Source organism: Lathamus discolor, chromosome 5, assembly GCF_037157495.1.
Source record: "Lathamus discolor isolate bLatDis1 chromosome 5, bLatDis1.hap1, whole genome shotgun sequence".
Lineage (NCBI taxonomy): Eukaryota > Metazoa > Chordata > Aves > Psittaciformes > Psittacidae > Lathamus > Lathamus discolor.
In genome coordinates, this window is record NC_088888.1 from 65219243 (window position 1) to 65241529 (window position 22287).

Below are 22287 nucleotides of genomic sequence, written 5' to 3' on the forward strand. Positions count from 1 at the left end.
AACTCACTGGATCCAATTACGAATCAAATCGTTCCCTTTAAATTTAATATTCTAAAACTTGGTGGTCTAGTGCTTTTTGCCCTTATGTGCCTCTTTGGTACTTAACTTTTTATTAGATGGCCTATAAAATTAAGTTTCTAAGGAAGGGAGCATCAGAACAGCTCCAAATCTTAAATCTTCAATTACAAACATTAGTACAAAATGTTCCCTTTTCCTGCAACACTTCCCTTTAATTGGTATTATTATGATGCACAACAGGTTATCATTATACAGTAAGAGCATGAATGCAGATTTGAGTTATTTTTGGTTGGGGGGGTGGGTGGTTTTGGGGGTACTTCACTTTTTGCCTCATGTGGTAAAACCCCTCTATTTTTTTATTTATTTCTGATATTTTAGATATAATTAAACTTTGTGGGGAGACCCCCTATCATTTCAAAACAATCGAATTCAGCTTCTATTCTTTCAAGGCATGGTTGCTGAGATAGATAATTTTAAATGATCATGACTGAAGAAGAGCTGTGGCAAAACTTGCATTTCTTACAAGAAGAGCAACTTCCAGTCGCACAAGTCTTTTTCCTTACAAACTCCCCATCCCCATGAAGCTGCAGAGGATTCTCTGCATCCTCTTCATATGGATGCAGAGGATACAGGGGCAAGCTTCTGGAGCACAAAGGGACACAACTCTGCTGGGACAAAAGGCAGGAAGTGCATTTTGGATGTGCACCACCAACTAAACTGCTTAGGTTCAAACACTCCCAAGGTCAGCAAGGTACCATCTCATTTCACTGCGTTGCCATTTTTGCTAAACCTACCGCGAGGAAGGAATTAGAGGTTGGAAGTAGTCAGTACCCAGCTAACCCAGGGCTTTGCGGAGCACTTCTGTTGCTCTCTGGGGGCACTTCAAGGTGGTCTCATGCTAAGGCTTCTCCCAGCTGGGAATCTGTGGGCATGCATCGCTTCAGTGTGCATTTGCCCTGTGTATGGGAGAATATTTTGTTATTAGGATGATGACAAAAGTCCTAGTTCTGAACACAGCAACTATTCAGGGATGGATAATTTGCAGCATTACTTAGTGCTGTTTTGAGACATTAGTGATGACTTTCCTTTACTATTTAAACAGCCATATCATTTTAAGCAAGTGCTTATGACAGCACTTCTTATCCAGGGGACGGGGGGAAGATGGCTTAACACAATCCATTAGGAAATTCAAGCCTTAAATGAAGTGACCACAAAGTCCTATCAGCTCCCAGAAATGCAGCAGCTGTACATATTTAGCGTAACACTACCCAATATTGTGGCAGATCCGCTGTTTAAAACACACATGAGGCAGGTGAACGTGACTATTTTACTCCTCTGTTTGAAAAATGAGAAAGTGTAGAGCAGCATGACTTCTCAAATACATAAATAAGCATTAGACTCATGGAGAAGACAGGTACCCTGTTGGACAAGTAATAACGGATTAAAGGTCAGCAGTTAAATCTGAAACTATTGCAGCCCTGTTCCTTTGATCTTGTTCCTCAAGACTCTGCTCTATTACTAACAGGTGAAGTGCAAAACAAGAAGAGGGTCTGCTGAGTTCTGCTGCATTTGTCTTATTTTAATGGCAGCATTTCCTAAATATTCATCTAATGCCACAACTACACATGCAAGGGGCAGCTCCAGATTTCCCCTGCTGGGTCAGATCCTGTGCAATTCCAGACTCTGCAGAGCACAAAGAAGAAGAAAATTTGACTCACTGGCTCAGCTTTGAAGCAGAGCCAATGCAGCAACCAACATGCTATGAATTATATGTTATTTCACCATGTTTTGCCAAGTCCTCCCATATGACATTTTGTTTATTTGCAACCTCTTAAGTGAAGAATAGGACACTCCACTGGGATATGATGGTATATGAAAAGCCTAGGAACATCTATTGTTATTTAGATACATACAAAGTAATGAATACATTGAGCTTTCTGAATGGAAATATTCAGTGTCTTTCAGCTTCTAGAAGAAGTTAGTAGAGGTGTAGGAAAGGGAACCAGGGGGACTGAGATGCTCTAATTCATCCTTTCTCATAACATACGGACAAGGAGGCCCCAAACAAAGCACATGGGTAATAAATAGTGAGTTAGGTAAAAGTGGACTTTTTCAAATATTGCCTGACAGATTACATTCATGGCCATAAACCAGTAGTCAATCCTACAACTCACAGGTTATTAGAAGGCTGAAATACACCTATGCATTATGTTAACGTGTTTATTTTCATTTAGTAGGGATCTAAACTTCCTATTTCAGGATCTAAGCTGTAGATGAAAGAGAATCCACCATGAACTGGTATAGGCTGGGGGGGAAATGATACAGACTCGGGGGTGCTGGCTGATGAGAAACTGAACATGAGCCAGCTGCAGTGTGCGCTCACAACCCAGAAAGCCAACCGTATCCTGGGCTGCATCAAAAGGAGCGTGACCAGCAGGTCGAAGGAGGTGATCCTGCCCCTCTACTCTGCTCTTGTGAGACCTCACTTGTGACTGAAAGTCACAGGAGCATCAGCAGATGGTGATCTGGGTCCTGTCAACCCAGAGTGTCTTACACATTGCAAGGATGTTGAACTGCATGTGCGTAAATGTGCATGTGCGTACACACACATACATCCATGGGAACTTATTTTCAAATGAGGAGCATCTAAGGAGCGTGAATATCCATTCCTCCCCTACACTTTTTCCTAGATAAAAAAGGATACAAACACCACTTCTGACAGAAGGCTCATGTGACTTTAGCTTGCCTGTCTGCTCCAGTAGACATTATGAGCTTGATTCTCCAAGACTGCCACTAAAATTCCACTCTGCTGATTTTTGCAACCTAATTCTTCAGGCTTTTTGGTTTTGTTTTGGTTTATTATTATTTTTTTCTAAGGATTATGTGACCCAATTTTATTAAGGGTAATTTGCTATAACAATGCATCTTGAATCTAGGATCCATGTGTACTTATCTGTTATTACCACAAATGTAAAACACCAGATTTAGAGACCTGAATTCAGTTTGAACTTGACAGGCTTTGAATGTTCTGAAGCATTAGGGAAAATGGCATCATTTAGAAATCCAAAATGTAAAGGGTTTTATGAGTAATAAACATATCTAAGTCAATAAAGGCTATACAAAGACTCATGCTATTAAGTACCAAAAGGACATAGCTACTTTTTCAACAACTAAAAATGCTGGAGTGTTCCTTCATTATTTTTCTTTAAATGACACATCACACATTCTGCTGCAGAAAAACAGCTGCTGAAGTAACCTAGAGGGCATTTTCAGGCACTGTACTTCAGTGATTACAGCATTTTTTGTAGACACTCAATATTAGGATTGCATTCTAATTTTAGACAGAGTTAAATTTAAATTGAGTAGGAGGGGGTTTTATGCTACTTTAGATGTTCTAACATTGCTTACCCCAACCTCAAAACTGTATAGCATCTGAATTTTGCAGCAATGATAATTTATTAATAATGATACTTTTTAAAACAAAGAAACTAGACCTCACAAGCTACAGTGAGTAGATGCCTGCTGTTGTGGTGGTACCCAGACTTAGGCCACAAAAGTATTTACCCACTGGCCATGATCCCAATGCCATGGGATTTAGTGACACTGTCATATTTAAACCCTCCTCTACTCTATTTCCATGATACCTCCTCTTTATTGTGTATATCTAGCAAGTATCCTGAGACTCTGAGCCCAAACTGGGACTCTTATGTTAATGCTTATTAGTATTTAAATCCCCTGACTCTCACAAAACCCAAACATTGAGCTGAAGGAAACTGAAAGAAACAAGGTTAGTAAAGGGCTGACAGTCCAACAGACAATACAGATGGAAAGTGGAGTGACTAGGTGAAACAGAGAAACAAAAGAAAAGAGCTTCTGTTAGGTGCCAAATGAGACCCAGGCTGGGCCTCATTAAAGCTATGTCTATGTAGGTTACATCTTTCCTTATTTCTCTTACCTTGTTTCTCTTGAAATATGCTCTTCGGCAAGCTGCAAAGCACTTCTCGCTGCAGAAGCATTTCACTTCACTTCCCATACTCAGGGAATAGCGCTTGATTCCAACTTTCTGGCACCAGGCACACATTATTTGTACATTTGACACATCATCTTCTACAACAAAAATATAAGAACAATGTTTACATGAGAGGCAAACACCTTCCTCAGACATCTGCACACTTACTCTTAGCTACAACCAGCACCGGCTCATCTTATTTCTAACTTCCTCACTGTTTGAGAGCTGAACTGTGCATGCCTGTGATTACCAGGTTCGTCCTCAGGCAGTCAGTGACCTGTACCAGCCAGGCTCGACAGACTGGCAAAGCTTCTAAGACGGCTGGAAAAGATTATTAGCTTAAAAAAAAAAATGGTGCATTGCTGAAAAGCTCTGGAAATCTCAAGAGCTTTTAGCATGTTTCAGAGTGCACAACTCTTCGTTAAACAAGTAGCCAAGACTAGAGGCTCAATGAGTATGGCTGCTTTGTTCTTGTTACTTGCAGTCTGTTATAGTGAGCCCCTGAGAAGTTCTGCTCAGCAAGCTGGTGACAAAACACACCCAAGCAGTACTGCACCAAGGCAAGTCTCTAACATAAGGCCTTTCCTAAGTAAGAAGGAACATGAAATGCCCCGTTTCTGTGTTGCTTCAAAATAATGACAAGTGTACAAAACAGGGAGCTTTTGTGTGAATACTGCAGTCACAGAAACAGACTCGAGCAAGAAGGAAGATGCAGCACTGTGGTAAAGCCTGCTGGGTTACTTTCCAGTCATCACACTCATTGGTCAAATTTTAATTCAGGCAGAGTTTCTGAACCTCTTTCGAGCTCTTCTCCAGTGTGTGTTATAAATGTGGCATCTATGCCTTCTGCCGTGTAAAAAAAACCCAGGGCTTACTACTAAAGTGCTAATGATATCCTTGTGTGGTCATCATTCCCACCCCAGCTTCACAGACTGGGCAATGAATAGTTAAGCCTCCTGAACAGAGCAAGACAGTAAGTTAGCAGGAATGTTCCTGACTTAAAACTCAGACTTCTCCAGTTCTCATGTCCAGTCTATGATACAGTTGACCTTTCAGTTACAGACAGCAGCCATTGTCTAACTTCTGTAAAAAAAAAAAAGTAATCCCCGGAGACTAATTGTTAAAGCAGTTCCTGGTCCATGAGCTGTGGAGAATTCATAGCTCAGGGAGTCTGTCATGCAGCCATCCCATTTCCCTATAAAGGATTTGTTTTTGAAGCTACGTTGTCATCATTCTGTAAAATTATTGGCAAACTGATTTTTAGCAGAGTGATTTGGCTCTTTTCCCCAGCTATCATAACTCAGAACTACGTGCTGCATTTTATTCACCTTAATGGAATAAATATTGCCAGTTTAATAACTTTTTTCCTTCCACAAATTGTATTATGATTTATAGCTACAAGTAAAATTGTACGATGTAAAATAATAACCTTTTAGTTTTAATCAGACTGTCTACCTTTAAAAGTATATTTAAGGCTAAGTTATAACATAGATTTGTGTTTAATGTATTTTATCACTTACCCTTTAGAGTGGGATTTGCCAATATTATAAATGCTTTCATATACTGAACATCAAGGGAAATCAAAACAATTTCGCCAAAATTATCACTAGCCATCTATAAGGTCAAGAAGCCTGCCCTTGGGCTGGCTGCAATCTCAGCCAGGCACAGAAGAGCACAAAGTGCTGTTATGGTGGTGTTGCACAGTGTCATCACAGCTTTCTCTATGGACCGGCCTTGGCCAGGATTCTAACTACTCCAGCACAGCCCAAGAGCTCTTCCCCCTCATTTTTACCCCGAGCCATTTGAAGTACAAAGGTGCATTGATTCAGCTACTTCAGCACCATAATAAACCAATTCGTTACAGACTGAACTTGCCCCTTTGAATGTATAAGGACAACAGAAGATGCTGTGAACCAAAGCAAACAAACTGAAACCTCTTGTTTCAGGTAACAGCAATACATATTCTCCTACCGATAACAAGTATTTTATCTCTGGAAAACAGAAGATCTGTGATCAGTGATACCTTTCTAATAGCCTTCATTTCTGGTGCAAGTAACTGACATAAAATAAAAAAAAGGAAATTACAGAGCTGAAAGAGATTTCACTGGCACAGTACATGCTGCAGTTGGTCTTTCTGAAGCAGGTTGGCTCATCTGGGGCACAGCTTTTAAGAAGCACAGAGCTCCACCACTGGGATTCTCAGGGGCTTTGATGAAGGGCTTCATTGGGGAACCCCCTCAGCTGTCGTTCAACTGCTGCTCACTGACACACATGAACTTCTCTCATGGGTGATAAGAAAGACCACACAACTGTCCATTTTCAATTACACAGCATTCCAGCTGCAGCAACAGCTGTTTACATGGAAAAGCCGCATTACACACTTATCTGCAGGAGGTTATGCAGGACAGTAAGGCTCAATCCACCACCTTCTGCTAAAAGCTTCCTCTGAGATAGACGGAGGAGAGGAAGAGGCACTTACTCTGTCGAGTTGTTGTCTTACCATGCCCTGACCAGTAGAACGTCACCACCACCTCAAGAGGAATCCTTTGAAGCAGCATTGCTTCACCTGTGGTCCATGGATCTGACAGTCAATAAAACAGCAGAAAATGGTCTACAGACTGCTACTTCCAGCCACTGTCTGCGCTTCCAGGAACAGACAGCTGATATCCAGAAGGCACCATCAATACTAATGAAAATGTTCATCATTTTGAAAGAAGGGAGTGTGCCTAAATACAAAGAATTTCAATTATTTCTCTCTTTTACTCCCTTCTCACCCCAGACATCAAAGAATGGACACAATATAATCCTTATAATAGTAGCAGCAATAATAAAACTAGATGCCTCTTCCATTTAATAGACTCAGGAACACTGCCACGAAAGGATTAGCTGAGTATGGTGACGTAAAGCAGCCAGGAAACAGTACTTCAGAAGGGAGTCTGGAGCATGTGCTGCCTGAAACGGTGCACTAATATGTCACTTTTTAAGTCATCTTTGCTCCATCAGGCGTAGGTTTGCCCAAGTCAATTTCTGATGCAACTCTTAACTTCTTGTAATGCAGTTCATCACTTAGAAAAAGAAAACATCCAGTGCCACATGACTAATTCCCTAACAACCATCAACAAGAGCCCTGTGCAGCCTAGTGAGAGGAAGACTGGCTCTAAAATCAAATCCTTTCTTCAGCTTCAAGTGAAGCTAAAAACGGCGGAGAAAAGGGCCCATTCTTGGTACCTGGGATAGGTACAGAGCCATGTCCTATGGGCTTGATGACAGTTGGGGACAATGGTAAAGGTCCAAACGTGATCGTGTGCTTTCCGTCTTGACACTGGTTGCAGTAGAGGTCTGAGCAGACGTTTTGAAAGTAATTAATAGGGATGTTTCATTACAGTGTATTAAGCTTAGTGACTGAAAAAGAGGACTGCAACATTAACGGAAAAGTAATAGTCCATGTATTTCTACCATTACAATCCACAGCAGTGGGAAGCAGTAACTTAAACTTCAAAACACTAAGACTGTGTGAAATAAGAAAAGCCAAAATCTCGTGCCTTAATTGCTGTCTTTTGCTAAACTCAAATTGGAATAATCTGCAACCAGAAATTCGTATCTTCCGTTCAAGATAAAATCCTCTCACTTCTTCACAGACCTCTGCTTCATGAGGCCAAAGTCTTTAAACATCACTTTACCACACTTTTGCCCTTCTTTCAGGAAAACGTAGCAAATCCCCATTCCTAGAACACTCAGCAAGAAGAACCTGCTGCAATGAGAACACCAGAAGCAGGGAATTCCAAATCCAGAAGTTTGAGACTGCTTAAGTGAAATCAGTCTTGAATTTTTATTCTAATATTTTTTTCTGGCTAGATCTGCCCTAAGAAAGCTTCTCCACGGTAACTACATCAGTATACTACGTCTGAAATGTTCTCCTTTGCTCACAGACAAACTTGTGCTGGTAGTCTGGCTCAGCATATCTGCTGGAGTAACGTGAGCTCATGCTGACTGCATGCCTACATCTATCATGTGAGCTCTCACCAGAGCAGCTCTTCTGACAAAGATCATCCCCCATCACTTTTAGGACTCGTGTAAGTAGGCTGACACATGTTTGTAAAGTACAAAAATAACATTTTCAAATCCTGATACAGATCATTTTGAAGTGAAAGAATAATTTTTTAACAACTGTATTTATTTTCTCCATCAGGGCCTGCAACTTTATGACCTGCTCTTGCAATGTGCTTAGCATGTTCTCAGATCTGTCACACTCACGACAGGTAGGTACTCCTACAGTGAGACAAAGAAGAGTTGGCACAGAGACAAGTGAATACTAACAGAAGAGTTTTCAGTAAAACATCCATACTGCTGCTTTCTATGATTACACCAGGTACTAGGAAGACATACTCCTTCCACATACAGCACAAGATCTCAATCCCCAACATCTGCTTTTTTTGAGTTCTCAACTCTTCACTGGGAGAGCTATTGTGAAAGTCCCAATACTGTGTTTTTCTGCCCCTGGGTTGTGTCACTACAGGTGGAAGCAGTAACCCCTGCACCCGCCACACAGATTTTGTTCAGATGCATCTCCTTGCAGTTTTTAGCTTGTTTATTTTTCATAATGAACAATGCAATAAACACCGAGTGTTTGCAGTGTTAAATCATGTTCCCAAAGGGAGTAGTTTGTATAACAAGATAAAATTATCACATTATAATAACTAAATATGCATCAGTCTAAAGCATGCTTCAATTAATCATCAAAAGTTTGCACCGCCTCTTTAGGTCTTAATTAAGCAGAATGTTTGGTTGGGTTGGGTTTTTTTTTTGTTCCTTTCAAACCAGTGTGAAGGAGCTGCAGAAAATTGTTCCTCTTAAACCCAATGAGCAGCAGTTTACACTAATCAATCCTATATGGAACCATAATTTGAAGAGGTGGGGGAAGTGAAGGAAGGCAACTAGTACAACAGAGTAAATCCATCATCTACAGCTCTGTCCCTTTATCTAAGCAACCCAGCATGGCCCACAGTGATTAGCAGGATGATTCTAAAATCCCTAGAATTCTGGAGATAAATCCTTATCAGTTTGCTAACTTTCAGGCTGCAACAATCTATTACCACCATGACCTAAATGATACCTATTTTCAATTTTAACTCCAATTTCAAGAATTTGGGTGAAACTAAATGCGGTTACAGCTCTAATCCTGCAGATTATGATGATCCATGGGCAAGTACTCCAAAACTTTACTTTTCACATTTCCTTGCAAGGAATTCAGCAGGAGAAACTCAACCCTTCTGGCAAGAAGAAAATATCACTCTTGAAGGTGCCCAGCCGCAGTACAGAAGTAGTCCTGTTGTACGGAAGGAAGACCAAGAGGGTTTGGGACTGAGATCTCAAAGGGTACATATCCCCTGGATCAAGTGAGCCTGTGTGAAACCTGTACCTTTGCTGTTGTTGTACCTGCCATCCGACACAGAAAATGTTTCAGCACCCCATCCCTCCTCAGTGTCTCTGCATCACCCATCTCTTCCTGGTACGAGTCTCCTTCCGCCACAGCTATCAGAAGCTAGTGGTTTCTTCTGTTTTCCTCTCTTTTTTCCTTTGCTGCATCCCATCCCCTCACACAGGCAGTCTGGATCCCAGTTTTTTGGGCAGAGAGCTAGAATAGCCCTTTTAACCCTTTGTTGGGAACTGTGCTAAATCCACTGGCACACACCTTGAAATATTTTAGCTGTTTTCACCACTCCTTTCTAATGAAAAGCTGCAAACCCCATTTTAAAGACGCTAGATCTTAACTTGACTCAAGCATTTGCAGCATTAACAGTCAAGGCTCACTGTTTCCACTGGGACATAACAGGATTTCAGAATGGTTAATTCTGAGTTACCCGCCTGCCGCTCCTGAAACCCCAGCTTGCCGCTGAAGAAAACCAAGTAGCATGTATTCAGATTTTTCATCCCAAAGCAGTTCCTGAGGTTGATGATCCCAAGCAAGGCAGAACCATTACAGTCAGTTTTCTTACACTCAAGATGCTTTATCTGACTAATCTCTAACTAAAAAATGAACAAACAAAACTCCTGAGACATTGCTGCAGATCCCTTCGTGATAGCACTTAAGCACTGATCCTCTAAATAGATGGGGTATGTGACAAACTTAAGGTACAAAAAGCACCTTGGGAAAAGTAATTACAGGAGGAAGACTGAGAAAAAAAGGGCTGACAACAGAAAGCTTGCTGCAATTATCGCTATGGAAATACCTCAGGGGCTCTCCAATGCATTTCCTTTTAAGGACCAGTCTCTTGAAGTTCATGACTCTGCCAATACAGCAAAGTGTCTCAGCTCCTTTAAAAAAAATCATTTTGGGGAACCACAGCTTGCCCACGTTTTCTATGCATGAGCTGAGGCACATTCTCATGCATAGTTCAGTAAGGACTGAATGCACAACACAATTAAAAGCTGGCATTTAGGCAGGTTTAAAGCATGCAAACAAAAAGGCACCTATTTCAGCTAATGGGGGGGGAACTCCCTGGGTATTTTGAATGTATGCTATTACAGTGCATACATGGACTTAGTGATTTTCTTTTTAGCACAAAGGAAACACTTGGCCCTCAACAGAGAGCAAAAGACATCAACAGTGGGCTAGATGGGGCAGGCATTCTGGCAACCATTGGCATTTTAAAAACCAAGCACTAATACCCCTACAATCAGTGTAAATTAGGTGATGTTTCAAACTGAAAACAGGAAAAAGAATTGGAAGAGTAGCGACTGCAGGATTTGTTGCAGTGGTCTTTACCAGAGAGCTAAACCTGCAGTTAGAGAAATTGTTAATGCTGTTCAGTAACTGAAATAAGATTTGAGAAATACCGAACAGGGATCCAGAGCATAGTAAAATGAAAGTCTCCTCAATATACAGACTTAATTAGATCTGATAATATGGGTCTTTATTTAAGGCAAAGTGCCACAAGGTTCTGCCTGGAATCAGACTTCTTGGTAATGCAGTCAGAGAACCAATTCCCTGGTGAATTTAGACAGATGATCTTGGAATTAATTTTTACTGCCCTGCTAACTACCATTTAAAACAGCTTTTGTGCTTCCAGATTCCTCCAATACAATTTAAATATGGAGAGAGGTTACAATGGGCAATTCCAGAGTGTTCACAGGGCAGAGACTCTATTTAATCCGACACATCTCACCAAGTTACCCATGTATACTTATATTTACAAAAAAAAATCCCATAAACTTTAAATATAAAGCTATGTTAAGCTGTAACACAGAAAATCAATTGTTCCTGTCTATAAAATACTAGTTACTTGCTTTAGTATTTAAATATAACATCTACTTGACAACTTAGGTCACAGGCTTATTTTACAAGGTAGTCAGCACTGGAAATGCTTCTGCTCTCCCTTTAAGATATTTTGTCTCAACAGATGCAGTTCCTCCAGCCCATTCCTCCTTTGTTTTCACAAGTTGCTGATAACTTTTGGTATGACCCCAAACATTATCATTTGTAAATCACTGAAGCAAACATTATGTAGAGACTCTGATCTGCAGCTTGGAGGATGTTAATCCTATTTCCTTTCCCAAATACTCGTTATCTTGTGAAAACCCTGGGAAGGAGCATTATTTTTCCCTTGCGTTTCTTTCCCCTGTGGAAATCTCAGTCGACTGAATGCCATCATTCTCTCTACCTCCCCTTCCACCTCGTCCCTTGACAGCGACCTTCCCTCACAGCACAGCATGGCAGGGAGCTGGTTCTTGTGTGGGATGTTTAGAACAGCAGATGCGCCCGGTGCATCACTTGTACGCACAGAAGGAGGCAAGAAAGGGAAGAGTTTTGCCAACACCCGTGCTCAAAGGCCAGACCAACCAGCAGTTGTACCTCCCCTACCGAAGCACTGCCATGAGGATCACAAGAGAAAGTAAACCAAAGAGCACTCTTCAAAAAATGGGGAAACTGAGACACCATACATAGCCTCCAGCAGGTGCTGCAGGTGCCAGGGGAAGGAGGCAGCAAGTTCTCACCTGCACTGAAAGAATTTTTTGCATTCTTCTTTGACTAATCTTGATTTTAGCCTTCCTTCATCCCATGTAACAACAGCCGTTCAAACCTGCCTGAGCAAAAGGGCAGTCACCCTAAGTGCCCTCTCAGATTTACCACTAAGGGCTGCAGAATAACTTATGATGTTTGCATGATGCACACTACAGACACATACCCTGCACAGATGTGGGGTTTCTATTTCTAGGTCATTCCTTCTGGGTTTTTCGTTATTTCTGTGCAATTTTTAATGCAGGGGGGGACCCCAAACAAACAAAAAAACCACTTTCTTTACGTTGCTGTGTAGAACATAAGAATCTTCTAACACCAAGCAGAACCAATTTTAGTATCAGTTTGTGGCAAAGGTTTGCACTGGAGACTAACCCTGAAGATCACTCAGAATCAGCTGCTAGCAGTAAACGTAGCTACCAGCCTGCTGGAGAAGAAGAACAGTTATCAGCCACAAGGAGACTATTACATCAACTCTCTGGAGGCTGCACTGACTTATTTGCTTCTAGATGCAGGTCAGATGGCTGATGCTGACTGATAAAGTCTCACTTGATTTGGGCACTGCCTGAGTATGGTCTACCTGCCTGGTGGTGCTCTTGCTAATAGCCTCCAGATCTGAGTAAGTGCATCCTTTTTGTGGAGGCTTCCCATGACTGGATTTAGTGCCCTGCACCAACAAGTCATAACCCGAGCCTGTAGAGAGTCAGTGCATCACAGAGTGCCCAGGCATTCAACTCAGCTTTTCTCAGGTGTAGTTCTCAGGTATAGCAAGGAAAGAGTGTCTTTATTGAAGCTGTTCATACTTGGTCAGGTTGAACTCTAATGTTTTCCTGGATTGTATAGCCACATTTTTACCTAATACTTCATTTCACTAAAACAGAGAGCTGAACAGCTTGGAGGTACAATTTTAGTCAGACTGCTCATAATTGTTTGGTTTTCAAAAGGAGGAGGAAAAAAAAAAAGAAAAAAACCAACACAAAACCCAAAACTAAAACCCACACAACACTTTCCTGTAAAATAAGCGGGGGGGGGGAAGGTAATTTTGTTACTGTTCAAGGTTTTAGCCTATTCATACAAAATATAAGTGCAGACAGGACAATGCTCTGCTTTCCAACATGCTCAAGAAAGACCTATCTGCTGAAATCTTCATCGACTGCTTCCTAGACATAGCTGAGGATCAGTATTCCTTCCTACTCCTTCTTACTTCTGGCAACAATTTCTGATACCAAGAATCATATCTGCCCCCCTGGAAAGCCTGTTTCCCTCAGCTTCCTGACTCGCCTTCCACCAGTGCTGCTTCTACTTGTGCAACTGTTATACCAGTGCACATTGCAGAGTACCCTTCCCATTTCTCCCTTCAGGCTTCTGTGAACAACCCCCATGCTCCGCTCTTTCCCTTCTGCCTCTTACCTGTATAGCATCTTAGCTGCCAAAATTATTCAACTAATAATTCATTGTGACTGTTTCCTCTTATCCTTTCCACACACTGCTCTCCTGTCTAAATAAATAGCTCAGCCTGTCTCTCTGACACTTCCTAACTGGTGCTGACCCTTCAGATCAAGACCAATACAACAAAAATTTAAGTATTAATAATTTTTCCCTGCTGTTATTTGCTCAATAACAGCAGACCGCACCACCATCTTTCCTGTCCTTCAGGTTCACTATTTAAATACCATTTGCATCCACAGGCACTCTCTTTTGAGACACATTTAAATCTTGCAGATTTTTCTCCTGTACAGTATATAAAAGTTTTCCGCATCCATCTACAAAGTCTGGACCCATCCTAGTCCTCAGCACTTCAGTCACTGCAGTGCAGCACTACCTGGTTTTCTCTCTGGCCTGTAAGATAACTTTGTTCTATGCACCTCTACTCAAAATGTGTGGCAAAAGTCCCTTTCTCTGCCCAGCGTTTTAACCTTGAACCTCTCTCTTGGACTCTTTCTGCCTCTCCCGGCTGTTTCCCTTCTTCCTTTATTAACCTGAACAAATGTAAGCAGCTTCTGTTCTTGTGGCAGGTCAGCCACAGCCCTTCTCTCTCCCATGTTGAAAATGTTGACTTTCAGCTCTAGCAATTAATGACGTCTTTTCCATTTGCCTGCTCAACTCTAAGAAGCACCTTTATGCTGTTTCCAAAGTCGTCCCTGTGCTTGCGAGGGGCTCTGAGAAAACATACCCAGAGTTACTCTTGTCTGGCTTTGTATCACTCTGAAGTTTTCTGCTTTGATGTAGTGCCCACATAATGGTGTCAAAGTGCAGTGCCAAGACCACTGCTTTACACGCTGGCTCTCCTGGCTCCTTTGTACTCCCTTTTTCTACTTGTATCCACCAGTTGCGTCTTGCCAGGCTCTTTGGGTGATCATGACTAGGGCACCTACGCCCTAAGATAAAACAAAGCAATTACTACTGATGCTTATTGCAAATCCCACAAAGGTTGTGGGTCTCCTCCCTCTCTGGTCCTACCAAGCTTTGCCCTCTAAAACAAAGGTGAGATAAATATGCTCATCTGCTCAGAAGTCATGGTAATCTAGTGCTCATTACTGATCATGGGACTAAGTCAGAGGAGGCAGAGATTATGTATTTATATCCCCTACGCGAGTAAAATAATGATATTCATTATGAATTAATGAATTAAAAACCTAAAGTTGGAATATACTTACGAATAGCCTTCTCTGCACATTACCCTTAGCATTACATTCGAATATGGGATCACACATGATAGGTGGACAGGCAAAGAACAGAAGGCAGTTGACTTGGACGAGGTTCCCTTGTGCCCATTTAACTACTGTTGCAGTAATTTGTTTTTCTACTTCACAGCTCCATCTCCTCCTGCTTGTTTGATGTCATAAAAATCCAGCAACTGTGGCAGTTTGCACAATGCATGTTATAGCCCTATGTTCGCATACCACAAATTCAGCATCCCGAATTCATTTGTGACTCAGATTGGAGGAGAAAATAGCTTGGGATGGCACAAGCCCTTGATTAAAGCTTTAGGGCCAAATCAACAACAGCTGAGGATCCAGCCCATATGGCCCGAGATCTTTAGCTGTGTAAAGGCTGCAGGAATGGGCCCAAATAGCTTTGGTAATTAGCAAATATCATATAAAATAGATGAAAAGTCTTTGGCAAAGAATGCATACTGAGTAACATCTGAAAATTATTCATAGCATATTAGTATACTTCTTTTAGAGATAAAACTCAATGGCGTAAAAATAATTTGGGAGGAGCAACTGTAGTCTATCCCATGACTGTCAGCAGGCAAAAGCTTTCTTGGACCAGTCAGTATTTTATAGTTACCTTTAGTCAACGTAACAAAGGGCAGTGGTGACCATTTCACACCTGGGACCTGATCCTACCAGTTGTTCTGCCTCTGCAGGAGCATCCTCACACCTGGTGGGGACTCTTTAGCCAACTGTCTCCCTGCATGCAGATAGCTACTGCTCTTTGGTAGGTACTGCAAGTCACCCTGTGCTCCTTGATGCCTCATCACCCAAGAGAGCCCAGAGCAACACCCAGGGACATCCATGGAAGTAGGACTGAGACTGCTCCTATCTAAATCTACCAATTATCACACTGCGTACAGCAGTAAACAATAACACAGAAGTTAACCACCCTGGTGTAGCCGTGTCACAGATTATGGCAAGCAGCATGCAGTGTAGAATACATCATTTTTCATGCAAACTCAGGAATGACATGTTATAAAATCACTCCTGATAAAAATCTAATGAAAATGTAAAACACGTCAGTGCAGTCTCCCTGATAGTCATGATCGTATTAAACTCTCAAGAGACAACGGTCAGGGATTTCAATAACAGTCAAAAGACAGTTTTCCCAGGATGAGCTTGTTAACCTGATACAAAGGCATGATACTGAGTTGATGGCTTTGACTCTTCCACTGTTTCTTTCATGGAGCCTATTTTTAATTTAATCATCTTCCATTAACTTATTTAAAGCCTTCATTCACAAGCAGATGTTTTTGAAGTGCTGAGAGTATAATCCAGCGTGCTGAGAGTCACAAGCAGCACAAGTCTGTTGTCACTGCATTTGCAGAAGTTTTTCAAGAATACTAACAAATAAAGTCACACTCCCACTCTGCTTTAAAGTTCTCTGCAACCGTTTTTAAACACTTTGAAATTAGCTCCATCACTAAGACGTCATGATCTAGCAATCTCAGGACGTGTCAATGACGGTAACCATTTTTAAATGTTCGTTAGGATTTACCTGCTGGTGGCTTTATGAAAGGTGGTGGAATTAATGGGACAATAATCGGTACATTCCCATGATCCTTCGACCCTGCTGGTGAGTCTGATAGTCCATTTCCTGTGGCAAGCCCTGGGTAGCTTGGATTTATATTGTACGGTGAAATAACACTGTCCTCAGGTAATTTTGGTTTTGGCAAAGAATTTTCTGTAAAACACAAAGAACACATTGTACAGTATGACACCCAGATTTCTTAAATGCCCCTACATACTTTCACCAACCTCCTCATTAAATTACTTACCCTAATACAAGCAGAGTGCACAATAACCCCTATATATGTCCTCTGTTTAAAAAATGTATACTTGCCAGCATTCTTCAGAAATGCTCTATATTTTAAAAATAAAATTCACTTTCTTTTTTTTTTTAAGAAAAGATAGGATTATTTCCTCATGCATACCCGTAGTATGCCTGGTTTAATCAATGACACCCTATTCTTGTCCTTTACTTCTACTGTTTGCACGGTGATCACACTCAGGGTACTATAACTTCACCAAAATAAGAAGCATAAATCAAAAAATAAAAGAATTCCTAATTCTTTAGCAATAATATGAGGAGTAGTAATGGAAAGGATTTAAAGAAAGAAAACAACACACTGAAATTACAGCAAACTGCACATGAAATTATGACAGTTGTTATTCTTCTTCTTCAATCCCAAGTTACCTCAGGATTCTTATCTGTAGGAATTTCTCTAATGCACCTCAGTTAGCTATGGGGCAGGACTTAATTCTTATTATTTCCTCTCCTCCCATCTCTCAGAAAAAGAAACACAACTCTTTCCCTCCAACAGACTGCATACGCCAAAGATTTCTACCTGCCACAGGTATTTGACATCTTTCTTTGGTTCATATAACATATGATTCAGATCACGTGTCTATAAAAGAAGTATATCACAGATTTCATCAGGCATAGACTGAAGCCATAAACCATTCAATGAAAGATCTATTTATTAAAACATAAATAAATGAATCATATCACTACTCAAGTACAAGTTTATTCAAAGGTGACTTAATGACATCACATTTTCAATGAAAAATACATATCGATCACCAATGTCAGTACAGAACTAACAAGCTGCAAACATTCAATTTTAACACGGTTAGGTTATTTCACCTTCAGCTCTAATTTTTCCACCTTTTTCCTAACCATCTCTCCTTCAAAACTTGTCTCTCTGATACCAGTACTCACTGCAACACTCACTGAATACAGAGCGGCTGTGGGCCATCAGAAGGAAAACCCAAATACAGGTGGCCACAAACGTAGTGAAAAGTGGCAGTCTAAGAACATAAAAGTTGCCACAGTTTCCTCTCTTTACCTAACCTTCGAGAAACTCTTGCTGGATAAGTCAAGGTGCAGCATTCCCTTTACTCTGATTACAAGTCCCTACCCATTCCCTGTGCCTGAAAAGTCAGAAGGCAGCAACTGAAGGGCTTAACAAACAGACTGGATCCCATCCTTTACATTTCGAACCATGAAGATCCAGTATTGTTCCAAACAAATCCCATCCCTGGAGAACTTCTACAGCACTTGCAGAAGACAGTATAGTATAAACATGGGTTAGGACCCTTTTGTGAATGTTCACTCTCATTCCTACATGTGTTGTGAATATTTCAGCTCAAAATCTTGAGCATTTTAAAAAGCCATAGCCAAAAAAGCCTCAATTTTGAAAGCAAAAGGGTTCCTTAAAGCCACACTGCTAAGAAAGTGCTCCTCTTTTCCAGCTGAGCAGTTTATTTATACCACATGTACAGGACTTTCAGCTGACTCACAAAAGATATTATTTGTGAAGATATATTAGTAAGCCTACTAACAGTAATTTTAAGGGATTTTCCTCATACCCTATTGGCTTCCTCAGACCAGAAGGCACTCTGTGATATTTTTATGTAAACCAACCACAAAGCAAGCAGCAGAACATGCTTCCCAACCCATGCCAATTCCAACAGGTTGAGATATTAATCCTTCTTTGCATGAACACAGAAACATGAAGTCGCATTACCTTTAAGAACAGAAATGTGCTGGCGGCTTTCCCCATCTGCTGAGTAGTTCCTGAATTCAATATCTTCTCCATCTTTCAATTCAACCTTATCGTAACCATACCAGCCAAGGAGCTCATTCATAGTGTTTTCTGCAAAGTTCTGAAAGAGAAAAATTACCTACTTATTTATGTAATCAATAACCATTTGGAAAGAATGGAGGACTGCATAAATCGAACCGTATCTGTGCTACACGAGGAAGTGTCAGGTTTGGCCCACCTCCTCAAAGACTAATGTTCATTTCATAAGTCAAGTGCATAAAGTGTAATGCATTTAAATCTCTGACTGGCACATGTAATTATGACAGAGACTCATATGTCTGTAATTTAAAAAAAATGGAAAGGAGAGTTATTTATGACTTTTGCTCTGATATTCAATGTCAGACATATTTTAACATACATTCGTCATACAAACTTGTCTGTGTTGCCATAAAATATTTAAGACTGCAGCAAGAGAATAACAGAAAAGAAGGGATTTTTTTCAGCCAGCAGTTAATCAATCTTACTGTGCTACAATCTTTTCAGCTGGAGCAGGTCACTGACACAATTACAGTTCCTTGAGATGCCCATGAACCAAATCAAATAAAATCACAGTGAAGACGTTTTTCCTCGGTTATAAGCCCTTACATAGTCAAACCACTTAAAAACTCTTCACCGTGAAAGCATTTTACCATAACGTTTCATACAAACATCTCTTATATTTGTTTAAGGAAACCTTTCTCAGTTTTGCCGTATTTATTTTCAACCGATTTCCAAGCAGCCGTGTGGTTACGTTTTATGTTTGCATGGAAATGCAAAATATGGAACATGACTGTCATAACTCTGAAATTCTATTAAAAACACATCCTCTAGGTCACGTGGCAAAAATATTTCTGCAGAAAATGCTCATTACTGGGCCAGGAGATTTAGTGGAATAAGTTAAGAAATCTGCAGCCAGGCAACAGAGCTTTCAGAAACCAAATAGTGCTATGGAGCTCTACAGCTTATGGATTTAGGAAACTACCAAAGGAAACCAGCTAATGAATTATTGTGATGGCAAAGATCAGCTTAAAGTAGTATGACAACTATTAAATGAAACGAAAAAGCCACACACAAAGCCTTTCTATTTGGTCTCCATGGCTTTTTACCATTATTCTTTAAAAATAAATTCCAAATTTAATTTCCCTTTAAGATCTTGACATCTAAAATAATGCCCCCGGTATGCACCATCTCCCGGGACTCTGGCTACCAGCAAATGAATAAGGAGAATATGACACCGATTCAAAACAAATGGTACATGTCAAATTTGCACATTGCTAGATTTTGTTTAGTAGCTGCTCTAGCTTAATTTTGAGTGGGAGCAAGTCTAATGACAGAACACAGCAATTCTCCAGTCATTTAAATAAATAAATAAAATTAATCAGATGATAATTGCTTCCAAATTCAAAGCTACAGCAGACGCTCTGCCCCAGAACATCAGAGCCCTGCACTGCTCCTGGCTCATTCATCACACCAGATTGCATAGGTGTTCCTGTCACTCAAGGAGCGCTGTAAAACAGCTATAAGCAATAAACACAAGCAATTTGTACTCTTCCAGGAGTATCATTTGTGCAATTGTGCCAGAAACACACATTTCGGGAAAAGAAAAACCAAAACAAAGCCCCACAGTAGACCTCTGGAGCATCAATTTCCTTTTGTTTTTTCCCCCTTTCATTTTCACTTGACCTCCTGCTGGAAATCTCAATTCCACGGCTGTCCTGTGCTGCCCTGAATCACCAGAAAACATTGCATCATTCCACCTCCACCTCTACTGTAAGCATTGTAAGTATGACAACCCATTACATCTGAACTATGTCACTACTAGAGTTTGCAATGAGTACAATACAGCATCATGTGGCTATCTCACACACCCATTTCTAATACATGCATTTACACTCTCATTTGATGCAGTGCTGTGTTTTAAATATTAGCAAAAACAAAATTTTTCTAATTTTTTTTTTGGTTGGTTGGTTTTTAGGTTTTTTGAAAACTTCTCTCTCTGCACAGAACCTGTCTCTAACTGCTGAGAATCCAACAACAAAATGACCTGGAGATGGGGAGTGAAACCTTGCCACTGAAGCTCACCCAGAACGACCTGGATGGGTCCATGGAGGCACAAAGGCAAGCTTCTGCCAGCCTCCCTTCCTTCGCTAAATTTCAGCTATGGAGACACAGCCCTAGAGACTAAGCCAGCAAGGTAGAGACCAATTGACAAAGTCTTCCTGACTCAAACCCCATGCAACCAAATTGAGTAGCTCTAAATTTGCTTCCTGTGAATGCTCTGTGTTTTATTTGCACTGCTGTTCAACTCAGGCAACGAGTAATTTCTAATTACTTGTCAAAGAAAGTGTAAACAAGGCTATATGTATGTTTCTCCTGCAATTCATACACGTACATGTCTCTTCAGAATCAAATCAAAGTGACCAGATTTGGTTTGTAATGGCACAAAGTTTAAGTACCTTTCAAGTCTCATATTTTCTACCCATGACAGGTGACACACAAAAATGAACACTCATTATGACAAAAATACAAATTATTTTGAAATCGCCCATCATAGAAACTTGACTCTTAAAAAAAATAATTATATCACTGGGGTATTTCCTACTAAATTCAACGAGAGTACAGCAAGGCTGCATATTGCACTCACAAAAGTAAGCCCCTTTTTAACACCGTGATTTCTCAACATGGATGCATGGATAAAGAAAAAAAAATTCTACTCTTTCATAATTTATCTTACCTATTACAGTGATGATCACTCTTAAACTATTCTCTTTGTGGCTGACAGCCAGAGCTTCATTACACAGTACTTTATGCATATCGAACCAAGAGGATGATCCCATCCTTATAAAAGCTGGTAGTCAAAGTTGAGAGATGTTTTCTTCAGTACTAACTCTCTCACATAGATAGGCATCCACAGAAGTACATCACCTTCCCCCAGACCCCCAACTACAGCACCCATTTGCAGCATCATTTAATATCCTGTCAATCAAGTTGATGGTCACACAGGTCATGTCATAGAACCATAGAACAGTTCGGGCTGGAAGGGACCTCGAAGATCATCCAGTTCCAACCCCCTGCCATGGGCAGGGACACCTTCCACTAGACCAGGTTGCTCAAAGCCCCATCCAACCTGGCCTTGAAAACTGCCAGGGGATGGGGCATCCACAGCTTCTCTGGGCAACCTGTGCCAGTGCTTTACCACCCTCACAGGGAAGAGCTTCTTCCCAGTATCTCATCTTTCAGTTTAAAGCCATTACCCCTTGTCCTATCACTACTTGCTCTTATAAAGTCCCTCCCCGTATCCTTGCTGCAGCTGCTGCCCTAAAGATGACCAGTATTCTTATTTCATTGTTTCCACTCGTTCCATTGCAACGGTAGTCCCAATCTATGTGGGTTCAAGATGCAGTAACAAGATGGGATTTGTAAAGACCAGTGTGGTGGCAATAGTCAAAATACAAATGATGAGATGAGACAAGACTAATTTTCTGTGTGAATGCAGGAAAAAAAAGGGAGGGGGCAGAGGAGGGCAAGAAAGCCCAGTTCCTGATGAAGTTAAGGGAAGGAAGCGAGACAATTAATACACAACCTGTACACAGACAGCAGAACCTCAGTGGAAGATGTACAAGATTAAAAGGGTTTGTGAAAGGAAGGGTGATTGATTGTAAAAAGAGTGCTGCAGAAAAGCAAGAATGGGGGATCAACCTGAGGTTGAAGCATGAGAGCAGAAGAAGCACTGATGAAGCAGACTAGACAGGAACCAACTGAACTGAGAGATGACAGACCTGCCAAAGCCCAGAGAAAAGGAGATGTAAAGACAAGTATGGATGACCAGATGAAGGATGTGCAAGTAGCTGCAATTCCAAGCTTTTGCAGGAACAGGACAGCAGAGGCACTGGGTTCTTCCATGCCTACTTTCAGACTCACTCCCAAAAAGAATGT

The 22287-nt window shown here is 40.9% G+C and overlaps 1 protein-coding gene across 2 annotated transcripts in view; it reads right to left on the reverse strand.

Moving 5' to 3' along the window:
* Positions 1-22287, reverse strand: part of SOBP (sine oculis binding protein homolog) — a 115780-nt gene that overhangs the window by 87700 nt on the left and 5793 nt on the right. For both annotated transcript variants that reach the window (XM_065681112.1, XM_065681111.1), the window contains exons 2-4: positions 18295-18433; positions 16263-16448; positions 3974-4125 (exon numbers count right to left, since the gene is read on the reverse strand). In XM_065681112.1, the coding sequence (XP_065537184.1) occupies positions 3974-4125; positions 16263-16448; positions 18295-18433 (477 nt within the window). The remainder of the gene's footprint in view (positions 1-3973; positions 4126-16262; positions 16449-18294; positions 18434-22287) is intronic.